This window comes from Chelmon rostratus, chromosome 22 (genome assembly GCF_017976325.1).
Source record: "Chelmon rostratus isolate fCheRos1 chromosome 22, fCheRos1.pri, whole genome shotgun sequence".
In the NCBI taxonomy this organism is placed as follows: Eukaryota; Metazoa; Chordata; class Actinopteri; order Chaetodontiformes; family Chaetodontidae; genus Chelmon; species Chelmon rostratus.
This window is the reverse complement of record NC_055679.1, coordinates 14,736,846-14,756,403: the sequence shown is the minus strand read 5'-3', so window position 1 is coordinate 14,756,403 and position 19,558 is coordinate 14,736,846. Positions and strand designations below refer to the sequence as shown.

The 19,558-nt window shown below is 44.6% G+C and overlaps 1 protein-coding gene across 4 annotated transcripts in view; it reads left to right on the top strand.

Moving 5' to 3' along the window:
* Positions 1–154: 154 nt before the first annotated feature.
* kmt2e (lysine (K)-specific methyltransferase 2E) overlaps positions 155–19,558 on the top strand; it is a 28,178-nt gene continuing 8,774 nt past the window's right edge. For all 4 annotated transcript variants that reach the window (XM_041963767.1, XM_041963766.1, XM_041963765.1 and 1 more), the window contains exons 1-13: positions 155–458; positions 9,247–9,431; positions 13,618–13,729; positions 14,361–14,590; positions 14,756–14,895; positions 15,481–15,662; positions 15,768–15,806; positions 15,912–16,112; positions 16,293–16,423; positions 16,613–16,730; positions 16,883–16,992; positions 17,097–17,349; positions 18,440–18,538. In XM_041963767.1, coding sequence (XP_041819701.1) covers positions 9,361–9,431; positions 13,618–13,729; positions 14,361–14,590; positions 14,756–14,895; positions 15,481–15,662; positions 15,768–15,806; positions 15,912–16,112; positions 16,293–16,423; positions 16,613–16,730; positions 16,883–16,992; positions 17,097–17,349; positions 18,440–18,538 — 1,686 coding nt within the window. In that variant the 5' untranslated portion in view covers positions 155–458; positions 9,247–9,360. The remainder of the gene's footprint in view (positions 459–9,246; positions 9,432–13,617; positions 13,730–14,360; positions 14,591–14,755; positions 14,896–15,480; positions 15,663–15,767; positions 15,807–15,911; positions 16,113–16,292; positions 16,424–16,612; positions 16,731–16,882; positions 16,993–17,096; positions 17,350–18,439; positions 18,539–19,558) is intronic.

Here is a 19,558-nt window from a genome sequence, read left to right as displayed (position 1 = left end):
GGTCCACGGTCACGGCGCCCCTGTGAAATCGGGAGGGTAGCCCCGCAGTATGTGGAGGCGGAGCTCGGGCTTGGTGAGAGGGAGGGAGGGGGGGCTCGTGGGGGAGGCGGAGTCTCGGCAGTCCTGGCAGGGCCGCCATTTTTGCAAAGGGAAAAGAGACTGGTTTGTGGGGATCTAATTTCTAAAAGTCGCCGTTGACTAGGGCACAGTTTTAACGGTTTCGAATTAATTTTCAGTCAAATTTGTGTCACCGCATAGAACAAGAGGCAAGGGATTTTTCACAGGAAAGGACTCTTTAGAGGACACCTTTAAATACAAACATTTTAAAGCTTTGCTAGGGATCCGCAGTGTGTGGACAGAAGTATTGTTTTGGTTGTGGAAGCTGTGTGGAAAACGACGGGGGTCTTACCCAGGTCCCCTTATTCGCTATTCAGGTCCTCCAGAGTGAACATAAAACGGTAAGTAAACTCAACTAAGTGGTGGTTGTAGGGTGAACACAAATCCGACCTGGAAGGCTATTGTTGGCTTTAGTTAGCTGGCTAGGCACATCATGCTGATGCTGGCTAACGTAGTTGTAGTATCAGCTGAGGTTAGCTTGCTAGCTAGCTGATCAGCACCGTTAGTTTCAGGGTCTGCAGGTGTTAAGTCCCTTTTCATTCATATTTTCATTAATCGAAATTTGAAAACAAGTAGCAAGATGACATAAGTTTCCAGTGTAAGTGTCAAGTTGGCAAGCGTAACGCCAAGAGACCACTTGCTAGCAAGCGCATGCTACTAGCTCAAATTAGCTTGACTCAGACCGAACAGGGCTCAGACTTTTCGTTGATCGTGTGGCAATAAACGAGACGTCATACAAAGTTATCGGGTAAATATTATGTGCAGGTCAGAGTGGTCACTGTAATTATTTGCCACACAATCGAACCAGCTTCAATACCAAATATACATTAAGGTTATATGAAATGTAAGACGAAAACGCTGCAATTAGATTAATGCCTGTCCCATAGCCTAACGTGTAACGTCGAGGTCTTCGCTACAGCATACAGACTCGGTCAACAACAGTTCGCATTGACAGCAGTGAACTTGTCCTTAAAAATACGACATATTACTCGCATGTTGACTCAATATGACTAGAGCCAGAAAGGGACTCACTTGATGTTTAGTTTGACACAGTGACACTGCGGGCCATGTTGCGCACGGTTTCATCCGTTTTAATGTAAATAATGTGACCTCCTAATATACCGCTACCCGCTTATTTCCAACCACTTGATTGACTTTACATTAGCTAGGTCCTTGCAACTGCAGCTGTCAGCAAACGCGCCAGTTCTTTTTGGAATTTTTCTGTTACTTGACTACAGTGTGTGCAACACTGTAGCCCAGCATGAAAACAGCACATTTAGGGTTAGTTACAAACTTAAATTTGTCGCGGTGGCTCTCATCTTGCTCACCCAAAGCACGGGACATTATTTCCGTTCAGCGAAATTTCATACAATGCCACTGTTCAAAGCCAGAGAACAATGAGCTTTTACATGCATGTAAACAGATATAAAGATATTCAGTCTGTTATATCCTAGTCAACTCAAAGCAAGACCAGCTGTTGAAATATCTTAAATGCCCAGCTACATTGCGCAGTAATCTCATAAGCTATGAAGCTTTTACAGAATCGTGGTTTTGACGAGATGAAATCAAGAATAGATCCAACGTCAAACGAGGAACTGACTGCTGCTATTTTGTTATAATCGGACTTTACATTGTATTTCGCGATCACTCAATTTAGATTCAGGGTGTACTGGGTTCAAATGCTGCAAGCGTGGGGGAGGGGATGTTCCATTTGGGCATCTCGCCCCAGTCATACAATTTTGTAACTCCATCTCGATTGGTAACCTTAGCCACGCTGAACTGTACTGTCGCAATTGGTTGTTTTACCAGACCTGAAACAAATTGCTGTATGCGTGTGCAATCGGCTTTGCCTGAAGCAGTTATCTCTCAACGCTGATATTGTCGCTCTTTCCTGTCTGTGACGAGCCAAGTATTAATCCACTGCTTTGCCGTCTGTACTAGCTTACTTTGCTAACTTAAATCCACTACGCATTATACCGTTAGCCCCCGCTGATTGTCGCTAGCTTTGTCCGTTACATTCCACGGTTATTTTGGCCTTTATTTACGGTCCAAAATGAACGGGTATCCCAGGTGTCACCGTGTTAAACGTTGCTTCGTTTGCCCTCTGCTTAACGGTTTAAAAAAATCAAATGTAAAGCGGTTCGTGCTTCGGTTGTCCCCCTACTTCGAATGCCATTACATTTAGCCTGCTACATTTCCAGAGGCCGTGCTGGCCGTAATTGCTAGCCGATTAGCTTACTGGCTTTGCTTTCGACGAATTCACAAAAAAACTTAATGGTAACAACACAGAGACTGTACCGACAGAGTGATACTTAAGGTAGAGTGTATGAAAGAGGCGATTGAATGCATTCTTGGGGATTTTCTTCCCATGGCGAGGCTCCCCTGGCCACACGATTGTCTCGCCGTCCTGAGAAAAGCGCTATGAAAATGGCGACAGCACCAGGGTGTTGTGGTAACATAATAGCAACGTTGTACCCTCCACACCCCTATCGGCAGGACTGACTGCAGCGCCGACATACTCACTGGGAAGCAACTACACAACACATGATTTTTATTTTAGTTGAGGTTAGACATAACACTAACGTGAAATAATCTAGATCATGTTCTTAATAATACTGTGCTTTTTGGCTTGTCTCAGTAACGGTTACTGTTGCTGTGATGCCTATTCCCAAAACGAAGAGCATAGTATCCCTGTAACATGCGTCACGGATTATGCTATTGCTTGTGTTTCGTGTTGTAATGTTGGATGCTGGTACGTGAGGTGTATTGTGATAGAAAATGATACATGTCTTTGCAATTGCAAAATACTGAAAATACACACATTGAGATACTTTTTTGGGCACCACTAAGCTTCAGAAAGGCACACAAACAATAACTCTTTGTCACGATTGCAGACATGCTCCTTTGCTACATGTCACCTCCATGAAAGCTGTTTTACTAGGTTAACAGTTTGTCTCCCACACCCATAGTTTCCATGTCTTCTTTACTGTTTTCTGTTCATCTCCTTCAGTGTCATAGAAATTAACTTAATATTTTATTGGCGCATATTGTTGTGTGAGTACATAGTTATTATAGTAATAATTAATGTTTTAATTTCAAAGTATTTGAATTCATGCTGCTTAAGAGGGCTAGTTTTACTGCTTGTACTGAGAAATCATGTAAATATTTAGTATTTACTTATACTGATGGAAAATCACTGACATTAGACATAAAATGCCAGGGATGTCCCAGTCTGTGTTTTGATTTGATATTTTTGTTTTCCAAGACAATAGTGTAGCTTAAGGTTGCAGAGCACATACTTCCAAGTAGAAAACAGTTTTTTTTTTTAAAAAAAAGGATTACTATCATCAATTACCATAATAAAATGAAAATACTGAGGAAACCATATCAAAGCTAGTATCCAGGATAGTGTTTTCAAGCCTGTGGACTCACAAAGTCCAGGGATGGTGTGGCACAGCTGTCCTTTCCTCTACTTCACCCTGTGGGACAAACTTTGGCACTTTGTTTAGTTCAAATGCCTGTTCATGAATGCTGCCAAGTAGCGTTCATTTCTCTGTGCCCTTGATAATTTTCATGTACGTTGAGTGAAGAGAAGTGAAATTTAAAAGTTGTTGAAGTATATTGAATCTCCAGTATGCTTACATAGCAGTTAAATCTATCATCAATATACAGATGATTTACATGTTTGCAAACAGCTGTGTAGCTATTCTATGAGGATGTTGTGTTGTCTGAAACGTGTGTCAGTAATAATGCAAGACACATACGCCAAAACTCCTGCAACCATACCATGTGAAATAGGGAGGCAAAAGTGGGTAATTTTCGAACTACTATCATTATTCATATCATAAACATCACCAGGCACTTGAACAGTCTGCATAGCTCCAGCCCATTGAGTGTTCATGTTGTCTTAATGAGTTTCAGATGCCTGTGTGGACATGGTTCACATAGTAAGTGGCAAAGGGTCTTTTCTTCTGTGGAGGCTTTATTACTACTAGATGAATAAGAGGGCTTTACAGTGCTTAATCAGTCTCTGCCACATAATACACAAAATCCCCAGCCATCTTGTTCTACCTTGAAAAGGAGCAGGAGTCTTTGTCCTGATACTTGCTCCTTTTTGTTCTCAGTCCACACGATATTGGAGCTGATAGTGTTAAATACCTGACTTGCTGTAAGTGTGCCTGGTTGCCTTGTGCAGCAAAGTGTGTGTTTGCTTGCTGTGTTGACAGAGATGGTGACGGGAGGTCAGCTGCCACTCCCCCTCTGCCATAGGGACAGAGCACTCTCGCAGGCAACAGGGAGTCATAGCAGTCTCAGACGACACACCTTTCCTCTCACCTTAACCCCTAGACAGACCGTCAGACATGCATACAATCAAATTGCCACAAGCTGAGCATAAAACTATTTAATTTTTCAGACCTCAGTATAGAGGGAGAGGTAATAAAGAAATCAAGCAGGTGCACAGGATGTCTGTTGGTGTATGTACATATTCATAGGGCAGGTGAAGGCCAAAGCCTCATCAGCTTTCTCTTGACACTCTTCCTATACTTAGTTGGAAGAGTCCCCCTTGTTATTGTGCTCTTCTCTGTCTCCAGACAATAAACTCTCATCCCTGAAACAGTAGCACCTCTGTGTAGGTGAAGTGTGTCTTTGTAGATACAGTACACACCTTATCATGTGGGGCTAAGTTGTGTGGTGGTAGCCTGCTCTCCCGTGAATTCACTTGTGTGGTACCCAGACCTTGAGGGACCCAGAGACAAAGCTGCCTGGCTCTGAGGCCCAACACAGTCACATGGTATCCCAGCTGGGAGGAGAAGCCAGGGCTCAGGTGACCTGTTTTTGTGCTGCTAGCTGGTCCGTAACAGATCCCTCTTTAAACTAGCAAGCTGCCTCCCCGACAGGTGACTTTAGGGCTGGGGCTGCTGAGGCTGCAGCCCTACTATGCCTCCCTAACCCTCTTCCTGTGTTACAATAGCATTCATGAGTAGTAGCACAAGGCAAGATTGGCCAGATAAAGAGGGGATGTGCCATCAATATTAGTGATGTAACGGCACTGCGGTCCAGGCGTGAAATTGATCCTCGAACACTGCTGTAATGGGACCTGAGTGGCTCTTACTGTTCTTTTGCCCTGTAGATGCTGAGTAGCCTCTCCCCATTTTCTCTGGACATACGTGCAATGCTCACATTTTTAGTTAGCTGCACAATGCATTCTCCAATTGCTGTAATAGGCTGCCAGCAGCATGTGTGCCTGCTTGTTAGTCTCTGATAATCTGGACAGCTCTCTAGGACCAAGAGACAAAATGATATCGGCCTTCGTAAGATCAGCCTCAGGGATAAAGATGCAGCTTGATGTCTGTTAGTTAGTTTAATGTAATATATACTTGTCCAATTGTTCAAATGAAGGAACCCTTGACCACACCGTGTCTGGCTGTGATACTCTGTAAGCATGAGTGAGAGGGTGATGGAGAGATTATGCCCCAGGGTTTCTCCTGAACAGACATTACTCAGACTACAGGAGGGCTGCCTTGTTCCTACTGACTTTAACTCACTCTCTTCCTGGCTTGTTCTGAGTACAGAGGATATTGTTTTGAGTTTTGCTCTTGGGGTGCTGTATTCGGCCTATATGTCTCGCACATCACCATTTTCTAACACCACAACTATGTTCCCATGTGGCACTTACCAAGCCTGTTGTGATGGACTATTCAGTAGCAGCCCCATGCCCACTGTGAATGTATTGTAGCCCTGAACACCTCCTAACTTGACCTAACTTTGTTTCTTCCCAATCTGCTACACCACTGGCCCTATTTACTAGTTATGGGACACTAACACTGCAACGCAGCCGTCTCCTCATCATCTAGCTCCCAAGTGGACTGTTCTTTACAGTCTGATGAGGTATTGGCTTGCACTCAGCAACACAGTTCCTATCGTGGCCACAAAAATTGCTTGTGTAGATGCACACATCCATATCCCCTGCTGTATTGATGTATGACTTCACGTTCAGGGCTCGAGTGCAGAGGGAGTGCTGGCAGCCATGGGCACACTGATTTATGAAGGGTAGGGCAGATGCAGTGTGTCCCACTGTGGGTACCGTGAAAAAGAGGGCCAGGCCTACATTCCATCTGGGTCACACTTCCTGTGTATATGACTGTATTTGTATGAGTTTGTTTTATCCGTTTGTTTATGAGCTGAGTCATTGCACCCAGCTATGAAGATGGTGTGAAGTCACATCAGCTTGGCAAAGGGGCTGTGGGATTCAGTTGGAATCCCTCATTTTCTCTTGCTCCTCCTACTTATCGAAAAACATAATCTGCTGGGACTTGGCTGCGAAAACAAGAATGAAAACACTTGAGCAGTGGTAATAAACTGAGGAGAGAGGAAAGCTGTAGCGGCATGGTTTGGTGGTGCGGGTTTTCCCTCACTGACTTCAGTGCGGTTTTGTCTTAAAAGGATAGTTATTCCCCACACAATGACGTGACTGTGTCCCCTTGCTGAGGGAGGGAAGGAGGAGAAAGGAGAGACTGGGTTACACTATGTGCTCCACTCTGCCACCCAGAGTCCACCCAGGTCTAGGCTGTGTAGCATCACTGTCAGACAGACCTCATGTACACCTCCCCCACACTGCTGCCCTCTGAAATAGAGGGGCTGTGGATGATTTCTAAAGCTCCCTACAGCGCAAGGAAATCTACTCAGAGAGCGCATGAAAGGTGAACAGTTTTAGAGGAACAAGACGCCTGGCAAACCTAAACCACTTCCATCCTGTGGCTTGTTCTGCTATTGTCCACTTTCGCTACATGTCTTTCTACGTCTCTGTCCCTCTTCCACTCGCCCTCCCCTGTGCATGTTCCCCATTTTCCCCACCCCTCGCTCCTCTCATGTGTTTCCATAACAGCAGTGGATTTGGTCTCTCCCTGCCTCCTTGTAATTAGGAACTGCGTCTGCGACACTCCCCTTCCCCTTCGCTCTGCGTTACTGTCTCAGGTTTATTTAGGAAATGCACAGAGGAGGGAGAGAAATCCGGCTGGGCGGGGTGACTGGACACGGGAGGAGGGGGGAGGGCTTTTTTCTCCTTTCTTTGGCTGCGTTTCTTCAGCCTGATGGACAACTCTTCTAGAGGAAGTAGGAGGAGCAGGCAGAGGCAGTCACAGCGCAGCTCAGATTTAGTCAGGAATGCTGCTGTACTGTACTTGTTTTTCTTTTTTCCACCCGCCTTTTGTCAGTCTTGACCGTGTCTGGCTGCAGCACAGTGCAAGTATGTTTGCATGCTGCACTGAGAACTTCCTTTAGAGAGAGGAATGTTTGAAAGGACAGAGTAGGGGGTTATCTGTCTGTTTGTGTCTGGGGGGTGTATATATATGTGTGTGTGTGTGTGTGTGTGTGAACGTGAGCTTGTGTGCATTCCTTAGTAATGACTGAAGGATTCCCTGGATGAAGAGGAGACAAACCTAGTGGATGATGGAACAAACAGGCTGCTTCAAAGAGAAGCCATTTACCACTGCTAAAACATACTGGGCCTCTCAGATAATACAAAGGGGAGGGAGTCATTTTAGTGTTTTTGGCAAACTGTCCTGTCCTTGTTGAAAGAAAGTGTTCTGGTTACATCAGCTTCCATCGTGAAATGCCCCTGCCAGTGATATAGCCGTACTGTTTAAGCCTGTCAGTGCACACAGAATCAGAGGAGAATTTGGAAGGTGACCTCATCAATAGCCTAGGCTGACACACAGATGCACAGAGGGGTCTTTTTCCTCCTATTAATTAGGCCTGGGGCTGACAGATGTCATGTCTGGACGCCTCTCCCCAGTCCTGCTGGCTCAAATATGGGCAAATTAATACTTGAAATTACTTCCTGTTTTGCTGACTTAAAAAAAACGGTTGCCTGAACTTTGAGTATTCTTGACAGAAACTGTGCTGTCAGGTGACCACTAACTTGGTAATGACATACAGCTTTCCTGGAGAGTGTGTGCATGTGTGTGCCCGTGCATGCTCAGAGGACATGCTTAGGCCAGGATGGGTTGATACCTCATAGGCATGCAGAGACAGGTCTTCATGTGACAGTGTGTTATTGCTTGCTAAGTGTGTGAAGTATGCCCCTATTCGATACATGGCATATCCCTTGTTTGTAACTCCTCTCCCATGTACACCCCGAGCCATGATCTCAGCCTTTGTTTGGCCCGAGTGTGCATGAGCAGGCGGAGGTGTGACCTCCAGCCTATTTTGTCTCGGCATCTGTCCCTCCCACTAATCTCACTTATCAACAGAGCTCTCTATATCAGGGGCAGCCACACTGACACATATGCTCCTGTCTGGATTCACATCAGCCGGTGTATAATTCATTAGTCCGACCAACCTCCCACTTCTGGACCAAAGGAACACTACATTCGTTGCCTGATGCCTAATGTAGTCAATTATTGATTGCTTGATTTTACAGCCTCTTTTTCCATGTGAACAGCTAGCGATCTTAACAGTGCCACTACTAAAAATGTAAGCTTTCCTATCAATAAAATGTGTGTAAGAAGTGCACTTACAGTGTTAAAGATTTTGTGTATTTCTTTCATTGGGATGAGTGTGTGTGTGTGTGTCCCTAGAATAGAGCAGTCCTCTTCAGTCGAAGGGGGGGAAAAATGGCCTCTGTATGTTGTTGCGTTTTCCTCCCTCCTTTCATGGCGGCTGGCTGCTGTGTTCTCTTGCTCCCCTTTGTGGGAGCTTTCTTATAGTGCAGCCTTCTGCATTCCTGGCGTATAGTGTGTAGAGGTCGCTTTAGCGCAGTTAACAGCAGCAGCTCAAGCTTCACCTTACAATGTCTTACCGTTTCTCTTTTCCCCAGCTACTACCTCAGTTTGGTAGCTTTGTCAGAGGGAAATTCCTGTCAAACACTGCTCTTGCTCTGAAAGTATGAATCATGCATTCATGTGCTGGAAATACCCTGTTTTCACTATGATTTGTAATCTCGGGTTTGCTAGATACCACAGCCTTGCAAGTGCTTTGTTCTTGGTTTGAAAAAAATTACACATTGTTGAACTGATCATCAGTTTTTGCTGGAAATGATGCTTCTGCACAATACTAACAGATTTTCTTTGTTCCCTTTCTCTTTGTCTACATCTACTGTTGTCCCATCCTCTCCTACTACATGTTCAGGCCTTGTGGATGCACTTAGATGTCTGCAATGACTGCTGTGGCTGGCATGCCTCAGTGTTTTGGACTCCCATTCTCTGGACTCAGTAGGACAAGAACTGATCAGCAGAGAACGTCATGAGCATAGTCATCCCAGTAGGGGTGGACACAGCAGACACCTCATATCTGGACATGGCTGCGGGCTCAGAGTGAGTAACATCAACAAACACACCAAGCCTTCACTGTTCACGCATTTTCTGTCCCTTCACTTCCTCATTTCTTTCCCTCATTCATTCTTGTATACCATCTGAGGCCTTTGTCCTTGCTAATAGTTCATTCTCAGTTTTAGTCCCTCTTTCCACATAGATCTCCTCTACCACGTTTACAAAATTACTGGTAATGGGAAGGAAATTTGCAGTCCATGGAAGCAGGGCCCCTCCAGTGTCTGCGCTAATGGACAGTTCACTCTTGCCATTGAATATACTTACACTCATCACATAGACAGTCTGTGTTCAGCTATTAACTACATCTGCCCATGTGAAACTGGCAGTACGCCTAGAATGTAGATGTATGTGTGCCGTCTGTGATTATAACACTAACTGCGTGATGCGCGCAGGGGTACACAACATGATTTTACTTGATCCTTTTCTAATGCTCTAGCTTGATGTTTGTACATGTGTACACTGCATTGAGTCAGTAAAACAGAAATGGTGCATGGAGCCATGGCAACAAGCCTCCCATTGGCCCTCCGCTCTGTTTCCTATAGTCTTGTCAAGGGCATTGCCATGGCTTTTTCTGGTCAAATAAATGAAGCAAGAGGTTCTCGTATGACTAAAGAATAACACACGTCATCAACTTATGGAGGGGCTCCTGTCCCTTTAAAAAAAGAGAGCCCTCTCCTCCCCATCAGTTCTGTTGCCGACAGCTTGTGTTGCCATGGTATCTGCCCCTTGCTCCCCTCCCTCCCCACTGCACTGCGCAGGGCTTGTTGCCATGGTCACTGGCCTGAGTGACAGGTGGCCCTCACAGAGCCATGGCGTCTTAAACAGTTGCACTGCGTCCCCCTACCCCTCCTCCTCCTTTCCACGGAGCTCTGCTGCCACCGGGGGTAGTGTAAGCCTTGACTCTCTCGCTCGCTCTTTGTCCGTCCATGCGCTGCGTCCGATCGCCTGGCGCAGATTTATTCAAAAGCAGATAACAAGCTTGAAAGGGGCTTCCACTTGCTGATACGCAGGTCCCATGCAGACCAGAGGGACAGGCACATACACATACATCTCTTCGGAGTATTGTGAGTGCGCCAGCTGAATCTGGAATAGCGAGGCTGGCTACTCACCAGTGAAACAGCGTCACGTCCTTTCCACATCCCCCTGAAGTCTGCAGCGGCGTGACCAGCTGTTGGCTAATGCATTGTGTGTGTGTCCACAGTCACACACAGAGCCTAGCGTGCGCGCACACGCTGACAGAATACGTAGTGTTGCCATGGCAGCAAGTGGGAGCTCTTCAGGAGTGAAGGCGTTGCCTCTGGCTGTTCGGCACTGCTCTTTTTCTCTCCTGCTCCTGATCTCTCCATTCTCCACGCTTGTCCACTCTGCCTCTTCACCCTCTCTCAGCAGGTGTTTGCATTTTTAAATGACATCTGTTCCTTGCTAATTCTCTTGACATTTAAGAGCTATAAGTAGTACGTACCTAGCTTCCACCTGACTTTAAACTAGTCCCCCAAAAATTCTCTTTTAATTCCACTGTATCTCTCGCTCATCGTCTTTTCATGTGCATGACGCAAGTCTGACTATGACTGACTGGGTGTCTACAACCCTCCCACTTATGTGTACTCCAACTCTCTAGTCCCTCCTTTCCACATCCCAGAAGTGGAGACATGAATGATACAAACCCTCCAGCTATGCACACATACATTCAATGTGCTTACTTCCTTCCCGCTTAACCAGCTGGCTCACTTGTCTGCCTTCTCTCTGTCTTTGACTGTCACTGCCTCTGTGTTGTGTGGCTTTTCTGACTTTGCATCTCTCACTGATTGACTGATAGGTCAAACTGAAAGTGGAAAAGACAGATTAATTCTCTTGAACCTATTAAAAAAAATCCCCCATAACCACTGAATGATATATTCCTCGACTAGGTCTTAAAACCCTGTAGTATAAATGTAGACTTTGGTCTGGTTAATCATTGATGGGAGAAAAGTTTGTGAGACTACTCCTACTCTGTCACGTATGATTTTAAATTCTCACCCTATCCTTCAAGTCAGGCTCTTTCAGCACACTTGAACATCGAGACAAATTTGTCCATGTGGCAGTTAATCTGTTGTGCACACACGCACAAAAACGCACACACCTTAGCCTGGGTCCGCCTCCAGACCTCATGCATGCACTTACGTTTTCACTTTGACAGTGAGTACTTGAGAGGCAACACACACACAGGAAGTGTTGCACATTGCTCTTACGGCATGCAGCAAGAGCAATAGGGCTGAGAAGGGCTCACACAGGTACTGTAACACCACTTTACCTTGGGACTCACTTTGAAAGGGGGTGAAGGGAAGGAAGGAAGTACAAAAGGAGAAATGTGTTTGTTTTTATTTAAAATTCTGTTTCTAACATTAGTATTTGCTTGTTCTTTCCACTGTACCGAATAAGAGCTTCGGTCAGGGATTCACGGTGTGAGCAAAGCTGAGCAGTTGTACATAGGCACAAATGCTGCATGGTCTGTTCAGAGTCCCTGTGGTCTTATAGTCTTTTGTACCCATCTTGCTCAGTACACCCCAGAGGCTGTCTAGTATGCTTAATGAGCTTTTCTTCATGTTTTTTGCCTTTAAGTTTACAGAAACTTGTTGGAAGTTGGATATGAGTGTTAGGTATTACCAGAGAAGAAACATGCTCATCAGCCGTCATGTATACCAGTGCTGCTTGGCGTGTTTGTACGTCTCTGACCTTGGAGCAGTTTTTTAGACAGGACTCTGTGTGAAAAGAGGAGGATCAAGTGATGTTTTCGCATGATTGAACCATTAACACATGTGGATATCTGATCACATGAATAGCTACCGCACCTTACCTTCAACTCTTGCTTGTCCTGTAGTGCTCTGTCTTTCCACAAATGTCCATCTCTTCCTGTTTTCGTCCCTCTTCAATACCTGACGATCTTGTCTCATGTGATCCGTTTCGCCAGTTCCACTTCCCTCTTCCTCTAGAGCCACCCCCTCAGCAACTGAAGAATAGATTAATCATGTCATAATAAGGGTGGGTTGGTCTCAAACGGCCAAACAGGCTCGCTCTCTCCTCAACTGCATTGTGATCATTGGGAAAGTGGATCTACTGGTTTGGTGTGAATAAGCTTGAAAAATGGTAGTGTTGTTTTGTGAAAGCAAGAGACAGCATGTCGTAATGATCGTCTGCCATGTAGATATGGGTTCAGGGGTGCAAATGTCATATATTGTGACATATATTTCTGTTGTTTTTCTGGCTCTTCGGCCTGAATTTTCCAGCCAAGGTGATGTGACAGCAGGCACAGTTTTGCATTTAAAATCCCGCTTAGCAAAATGTGCTTAAAGCCTGCTTAAATCAAAAGCAAAAGTTCTTATTCTGTAGGAAAATGACCCATGTTACAGATATGACATTGATAGATTGTAAATACTGATGCATCATCCTGAAAGCAGCATTTGACTGTATTTGGTTGAAGAGGAATTAGTTTTAACTACTTTAAATAGTTATTAAGTTTGTGGTTCCATATTCATTCATCCATATTCATTTTTTTCTTAATTAATCTTTGCTTTTGTGAGAAAACAGATAATTTGACCTGTTTGGTCTTAATTGAAATCATCTTGGAAGTTTAAAGCTTGTCATCTGAAATGGACAAGGGGCCCCAAATGTACCCTGCTTTTTTGTAAAGGGTCACAAGCCAAAACAGATGGAATACCAGTGGTTTAATCTTTAACAAGGTATTTTATAAGCCTATTATGTGTTAATTTTTGGAAAATTAAAAAAAGCACCTAGTAGCAATAGCCGTGAGACAAATTTAATAATGTGCCACGTCAAAAGTACAATATTAACCCTGAAATGGGAGTGTAGTAGAAATATAAAGTAGGCTAAAATAGAAATACTCAAGTTAAGTACATGAACCTCAAAATTGGACCCAAGTACTTAGTTACTTCCACCACTGGGCCTTCTACTGCCCCAACGCCCCTCCACAGTGTTACTATATAGCCTGCATCCATATTCTTGCCACTCAACCTCTGTGTCACCAACACCATCTACCCTGCTCCCTGCTAAGCATACTGACGCACACACACTTCCTCACACTGTTTGAGGGAAACAATTACTCTGTTTAACCTTGTTATCTAAGTTGGTCAGTATGCAGTAATGTGTGCTCTTTGTTTCTGTTGCTGCCCAGCAGACCAGAATCGGTGGAGGCCAGCCCTGTGGTAGTGGAAAAGTCCAGCTACCCACACCAGATCTACAGCAGCAGTTCTCACCATTCCCACAGTTACATTGGCCTGCCTTACGCTGTGAGTACACACACTCTGCTTCCTGTCACCCTATTACAAATAACATGCATACCTTGCGCCCTGCCTCTCTGTTAATCATTGAGTGTAACATGACTAGCTCGCATTTAGGCTGAAATTGAACATTGACCTGTACTGGACTGGCTTCACCTATCTTTTTATTATGTTGGAAATTACAGCTGATTGATCGCCAGAAAATTAATCAGCAACTATTTTGATTGATGAAACATTTAGGTCATTGTTTAAGCAAACATGCCAAACATTCGACTGCTTCTCAAATGTGAGAATTTGTTGCTTTTTCTTGTCTTACATTAAAGTAAATTTGATATTTTTGGATTTTGTACTGTTGTTTAGACAAAATAAGACATTTGATGATGTCAGGTTGAGTATTTTATGAACTGTTTTCTGAATAGAATCAGTAGTTGCATGCCTATACCAAATTGTCTTTCCCACATACTTTATTTAAATGCCATCCCCTGAGACTTGTAGGCTATATTACTTTGAGCACCTCTTCAGGTTTTAATTTTGTTCATCTGGTCCGTTACCCCACAAATGGGTACATATGTGAATTATCACTATGCTAAACTGTCATTTACCTACACAATATGAACCCTCTCTCCCATCCTTCCATCAGGACCATAACTATGGGGCGCGGCCCCCACCTACACCACCGGCCTCCCCTCCCCCCTCCATGTTGATCCGACAAGGAGAGGGGGGGTTGTTTGTTCCAGGAGGCCAGGACGAAGCATCCAGGGGCACCACGCTCAGCACCTCAGAGGATGGCAGCTATGGGGCTGATATCACCCGCTGTATCTGTGGCTTCACCCACGATGACGGCTACATGATCTGCTGTGACAAGTGCAGGTAACAGTTGGTTACCTGATCTTTCTTATGATTAATTAGTTGATGGCTCTGTCCTCTGTTCCTCATATGGCCCAAACTTATTGTTACATTGGAGCAGCTTCAAACTGTGATTTAGAAATTTGTTGAATGCCTTTTGCTCTGTTTTTTTTATTTTATTTTTTTTAGTGCCTGGCAGCATATAGACTGCATGGGCATCGACAGGCAGAACATTCCTGAGACCTACCTGTGTGAACGCTGCCAACCACGACACCTGGATAGAGAGAGGGCCATCCTGCTCCAAACCAGGAAACGGGAATGTTTGTCTGGTAAGCAAGATTACACAGATAATATACAGCCCCTAGTCTTCATGAAGATTGCTTTAAACCTTAATGTTTGAGTTTACCTTTGAAAATCTCAACAAAGTTGCAGTATATTGACTCAAAGTTGGATAAAATACAGAGAGTAGGTTGTTATTTTGAGAGTGGCATTCCCCCTTGCAAGTTATGAGGTGTTAAAAGTTTTCTATGAGAGCCCATAGATAGATCTTTCATTTCTGTTTGTACTGGCTTCCGTGCTGCAGTAAATGGCCAGCTTGTTAGTGACCAGTGCAGGTTGTAGGCTGTGTCAGGGTGCAGCCTCCTCCCCCTGCAGGCCAGGCAAATTTCACTCAGCCTGAGACTGAGACACACTGACACCTTCTGGACAAGGAGTAAATTACCTTTCTAATCTGTGCTGTAAAATGCCTCATATTGCATTAGTGTATCTTGCCTAGCTCTTTTTTGCAACAGCAGCAGCTTTTTCTAGTTTACATAGATTACTTCATTACTGTGTGTGTGTCTATATCTATATATCTATCTATCGATCTATATGTCTATATATATATATATATATATATTTGTTTTCTCATTCAGATGGCGACACCAGTGCTACAGAGAGTGGAGATGAGGTGCCGCTAGAGCTCTACTCCACCTTCCAACACACGCCTACCACCATCACCCTGACTACTGGGCGCCTTGGCAATAAGCAGGCTGATAAAAAACGCAAGAAGAGTGGCGATAAAGAGCCTCCAGCATCTTCTGCCCGAGCTAAGAAGGTCAGGTTTGACTGAGTATATAAAACCAGTCAAAGCACATATATGTAGTAAATGCTTGAATTTTAAATTGATATTTAAGTTTAAATTTCCTCACATCTCTGGCAGGCCTTCCGAGAGGGGTCCAGAAAGTCCTCCAGAGTAAAGGTAAGCTTGCAGAAGCAACACACAGCCACTGTGTACAGAGCGCTGTAGTTGTCTTCTATCAAAGCTGGGACCATGTGTACCAACAACTGTCCTTTTTTTTCTCAGGGTGCAGCTCCAGAGCAGGAGCCAACAGAGCACCCATCGCTGTGGGAGAACAAGATCAAGACGTGGATGGAGCGTTACGAGGAGGCCAGCAGCAATCAGTACAGTGAGGATGTCCAGGTCCTGTTGCGTGTTAAAGAGCAAGGCGATGGCAAGAGCCTGGCGTACAACACGCACCCAGCCTCTTTCAAACCCCCTGTGGAGGTATGAACCTGTGTACAGTCTGTACAGTAAAGTCAGATGTCCAAACTCACCCACCCTTCAAACTCTTTGACTAAACATGGAGTCTTTCTACTGCACTAGCTTTCTGTCTGGGTTGAATTGTAGTTTAATGTGCGGACTGTCCAGGATCAGTACTCATGTCTGACTGTTTCTCTCTTCCAGAGTCAAGTTCAAAAGAATAAGAAGATCCTCAAGGCAGTGCGAGACTTGGCCCCAGACTCCCTCATCATTGAGTACAGGGGAAAGTTCATGCTTCGACAGCAGTTTGAGGCCAACGGATACTTCTTCAAGAGGTCAGGATGCTAGTCTCACTGGATTTGTTTCTTGTGAATGCAAATTGAATATTGCTGCGTTTTATTACGCAGGTCAAACAAATTACCCAATATTAAGTGCTCTGGGAACTTGGGATAGATAGCTATGGAGTGTAGTTCATTGCATTGTGGTGTTATTCATGCCTTGATCTCACATCTTTCCCTTTTTAGGCCATACCCGTTTGTGTTATTTTATTCTAAATTTGATGGACTGGAGATGTGTGTGGATGCTCGCAGCTTTGGTAACGAAGCACGCTTCATCCGTCGCTCCTGCACCCCTAATTCTGAAGTAAGTAAACAGAAAAAAAGACGCTCTGATTGAAAGCATGAATCTTGCCAATTTTTATTCAGTCAGCCCTAATGCATAGTTATAATATTGCATTACTCTTAGATACTCATCAGCCATTAGTCTTCTCTAATGTTTTGCTCATCCTCTCTCAGGTGCGGCACGTCATTGAAGATGGCATGCTGCATTTATACATCTACTCATTGAGGCCGATCACCAAAGGCACAGAGATCACCATTGGTTTTGATTTTGACTATGGCAGCTGGTGAGTCATAAGGAGTCAACTTAGTAAAACAGTAGCTTTGCTTTCTAACTTAATATTTTGTTTCTGTTCCGTCTTTGTGATTCTTTCTCTTCTTATTTATGTAGTAAATACAAGGTGGACTGTGCCTGCGTGAAGGGGAACCAGGAGTGCCCGGTGCTCAAGCACAACTTAGAGCCCACGGAAAACCTGGGCTCTGGAGGCCGGCGCAGAGGGAGTCGCAAGGACAAGGAGACGGTTCGGGATGACCAGGGCCAGAACCAGAACATGGGTCTGGATGGCGAGGGGAAAAGCAAGAGCGTAGGCGATGGCAAACAGAGGAAACTCTCTCCTCTCCGCCTCTCCATCTCAAACAACCAGGCAAGATTACACTTTTTTGAACATCACCATAAATCTCACCTGTCTTTAACACATTACTGCTCATGTGTTACATGTGTAGACTGCCTACTATAGCATATTGTATGTTAATGTACATTTACCCCTGTGGTCCATGCATGTAATTTTGTTTAATCTTTGTGAAATGTTATGTGCATGTTTTCCATTGTCACTCATGTTACTATACATCCTCTTAAGTTCCCTCTTTTTCCCATCATCCCTTTATGCGTTCACCTTTGTCCCCTTAACTAATAATTTGATCGACTTAGTTCAGATTTTACTTTCATTGCACAAGACACTTTTGTGCCACTTGCGTTGGAGCTTAAAACCCTTTTGTGCAGGCATACATGTTAAATACAATCAGAAAATGGCGTTCCCTCGGATGTCTTAAAAGCAACAGCATTTTCAAGCCTCTTCTGTTGTCTGTTCCAGTAAAGTGGTTTTCACTTGCTATACTCGAGCCAAACTGTTATAAATGGGGTTCATTCAGGAATTTGAACTTGAATTTGAAATGTTGTTTGTGTGAAGAGTTTGAAAATTTGGCAATTGATCATTTAGATATCAGTCCAGTGTGTCACATACGTTGTATGAGGTGAGACTGGTTTTGACATCCAGAAAAGTAAAAGCATTTTGCAGAGTCGCATCATAGCTGTTAGGAAGACAGGTGACATGAGACGTCCCAACAAGGAGATAAAATGTCTAAAAGTAATCCCTGTTACAGTGATATGCTCACACAGAAGGCAGGGCACAGTACTTCAGCTACTAAAATGTTCATTTTCTGTGAGGATGCTGGTACAGCTTTGGAGGGGAACAGTTTACAACAAGGTACACGCACAGATATGAACAACAGGACTCTGTGTTAAGACGGAAGAGAATTTCTGAACAGTTGTGTTTTCTGCACAGACTAAAAACATACAGAGTTACATCCCTCGTATGTTTCAGATTACTCCCCTGCCCCCCCTCTCTCCCTCACCTCCCCTCTCCTCCACTCTTACCTGTCTCCCTCTAGTCTGTAGCCAGACTGACTGATCAGCCATGATAAAGCGCCATACCCGGCTCTCCCCTCCTCTTACAGGATCCTGAGTTATATGAGGATCTAGAAGACAAAACCTCCGTTAGCAATGAAGTAGAGATGGAGTCAGAGGAGCAGATTGCAGAGAGGAGGAGGAAGATGGTAAGTGTGCCAAGCTAGGGGGCTACTTTTTTTTTTTTTTTTTTTTTTTGGCCATGCAGCCACCCAGCAGAAAGAGCGAAAACAGAAACAAAACTGTCCCCTGTTGCTCTTGGTGTGGACTTAATTATTTGTCTGCTAAGGGTGCTGTGGCTTGGATAGGAGCAGCTGTCCTCTTCCTCCCTTCCATGAAACGATCCTCCTCTTCATCACGCATCTGCTGCTTGTGCTCCCACCACTGTCAATGCCCCTGCTGCTGTTTTGCTCCTCTTTCATACAGCTTTGACTTCCCTCTTATTCACAGTACTGATGCTTTGTGCTTGTCTGTCATTACGCAGCTACATTTATTTTCCTAATTTGTTGCCTTATTTTCTCTCCAGCGTGAGACAATTAATAGGCATCCAGTGCCACATGCCTGATAACAACACTGTCTCCTGTCAGTGGGAACTCACCAGTATACTGTGTCTTCATACAAGCTGAAACTGTTCCTCAATTTATACTATAGTTTGAGTATAGCTCTCCTCTCACCTTCATTGCGGCCAGGAGTTTGAAATGGCCAATTACTGGTTCAACCTCTCTGTTCCCTGCCAAACAGCCTTATGTCCCTGAGAGATGGGATCAAACACACATACACACAGATGAGCATTGTACACTACACACAGACACGCACACACAGGCACTGTGGAAATTACCCTGCAGTCAGCTTCATTTCACACGATGGACCCAAGGTGCAAAGTGCTGACTCATCTTTGGCCAACATACGGCTGTGCTAATCGGCCAGAAAGGGATAGATAGTTAAAGAGAGGGAGGGCGAGGCAGATAGGGGAAGAGGAGGGGCTGCGGTGTGTAGAGCCTTGTTGCCAGGGCCATATTGACTTTGGGAGATCCAATAGGCTGCTTTCTATGGAATGTGGCCCAGGAGAGAGCTGCACTGCTGGAGCAAAGAAGTGTGCATTCACAAACTGATGACCACAAGCATAGTAGATACATGTGGGTGTTGTAAATCCATGCCACGACAAGGTG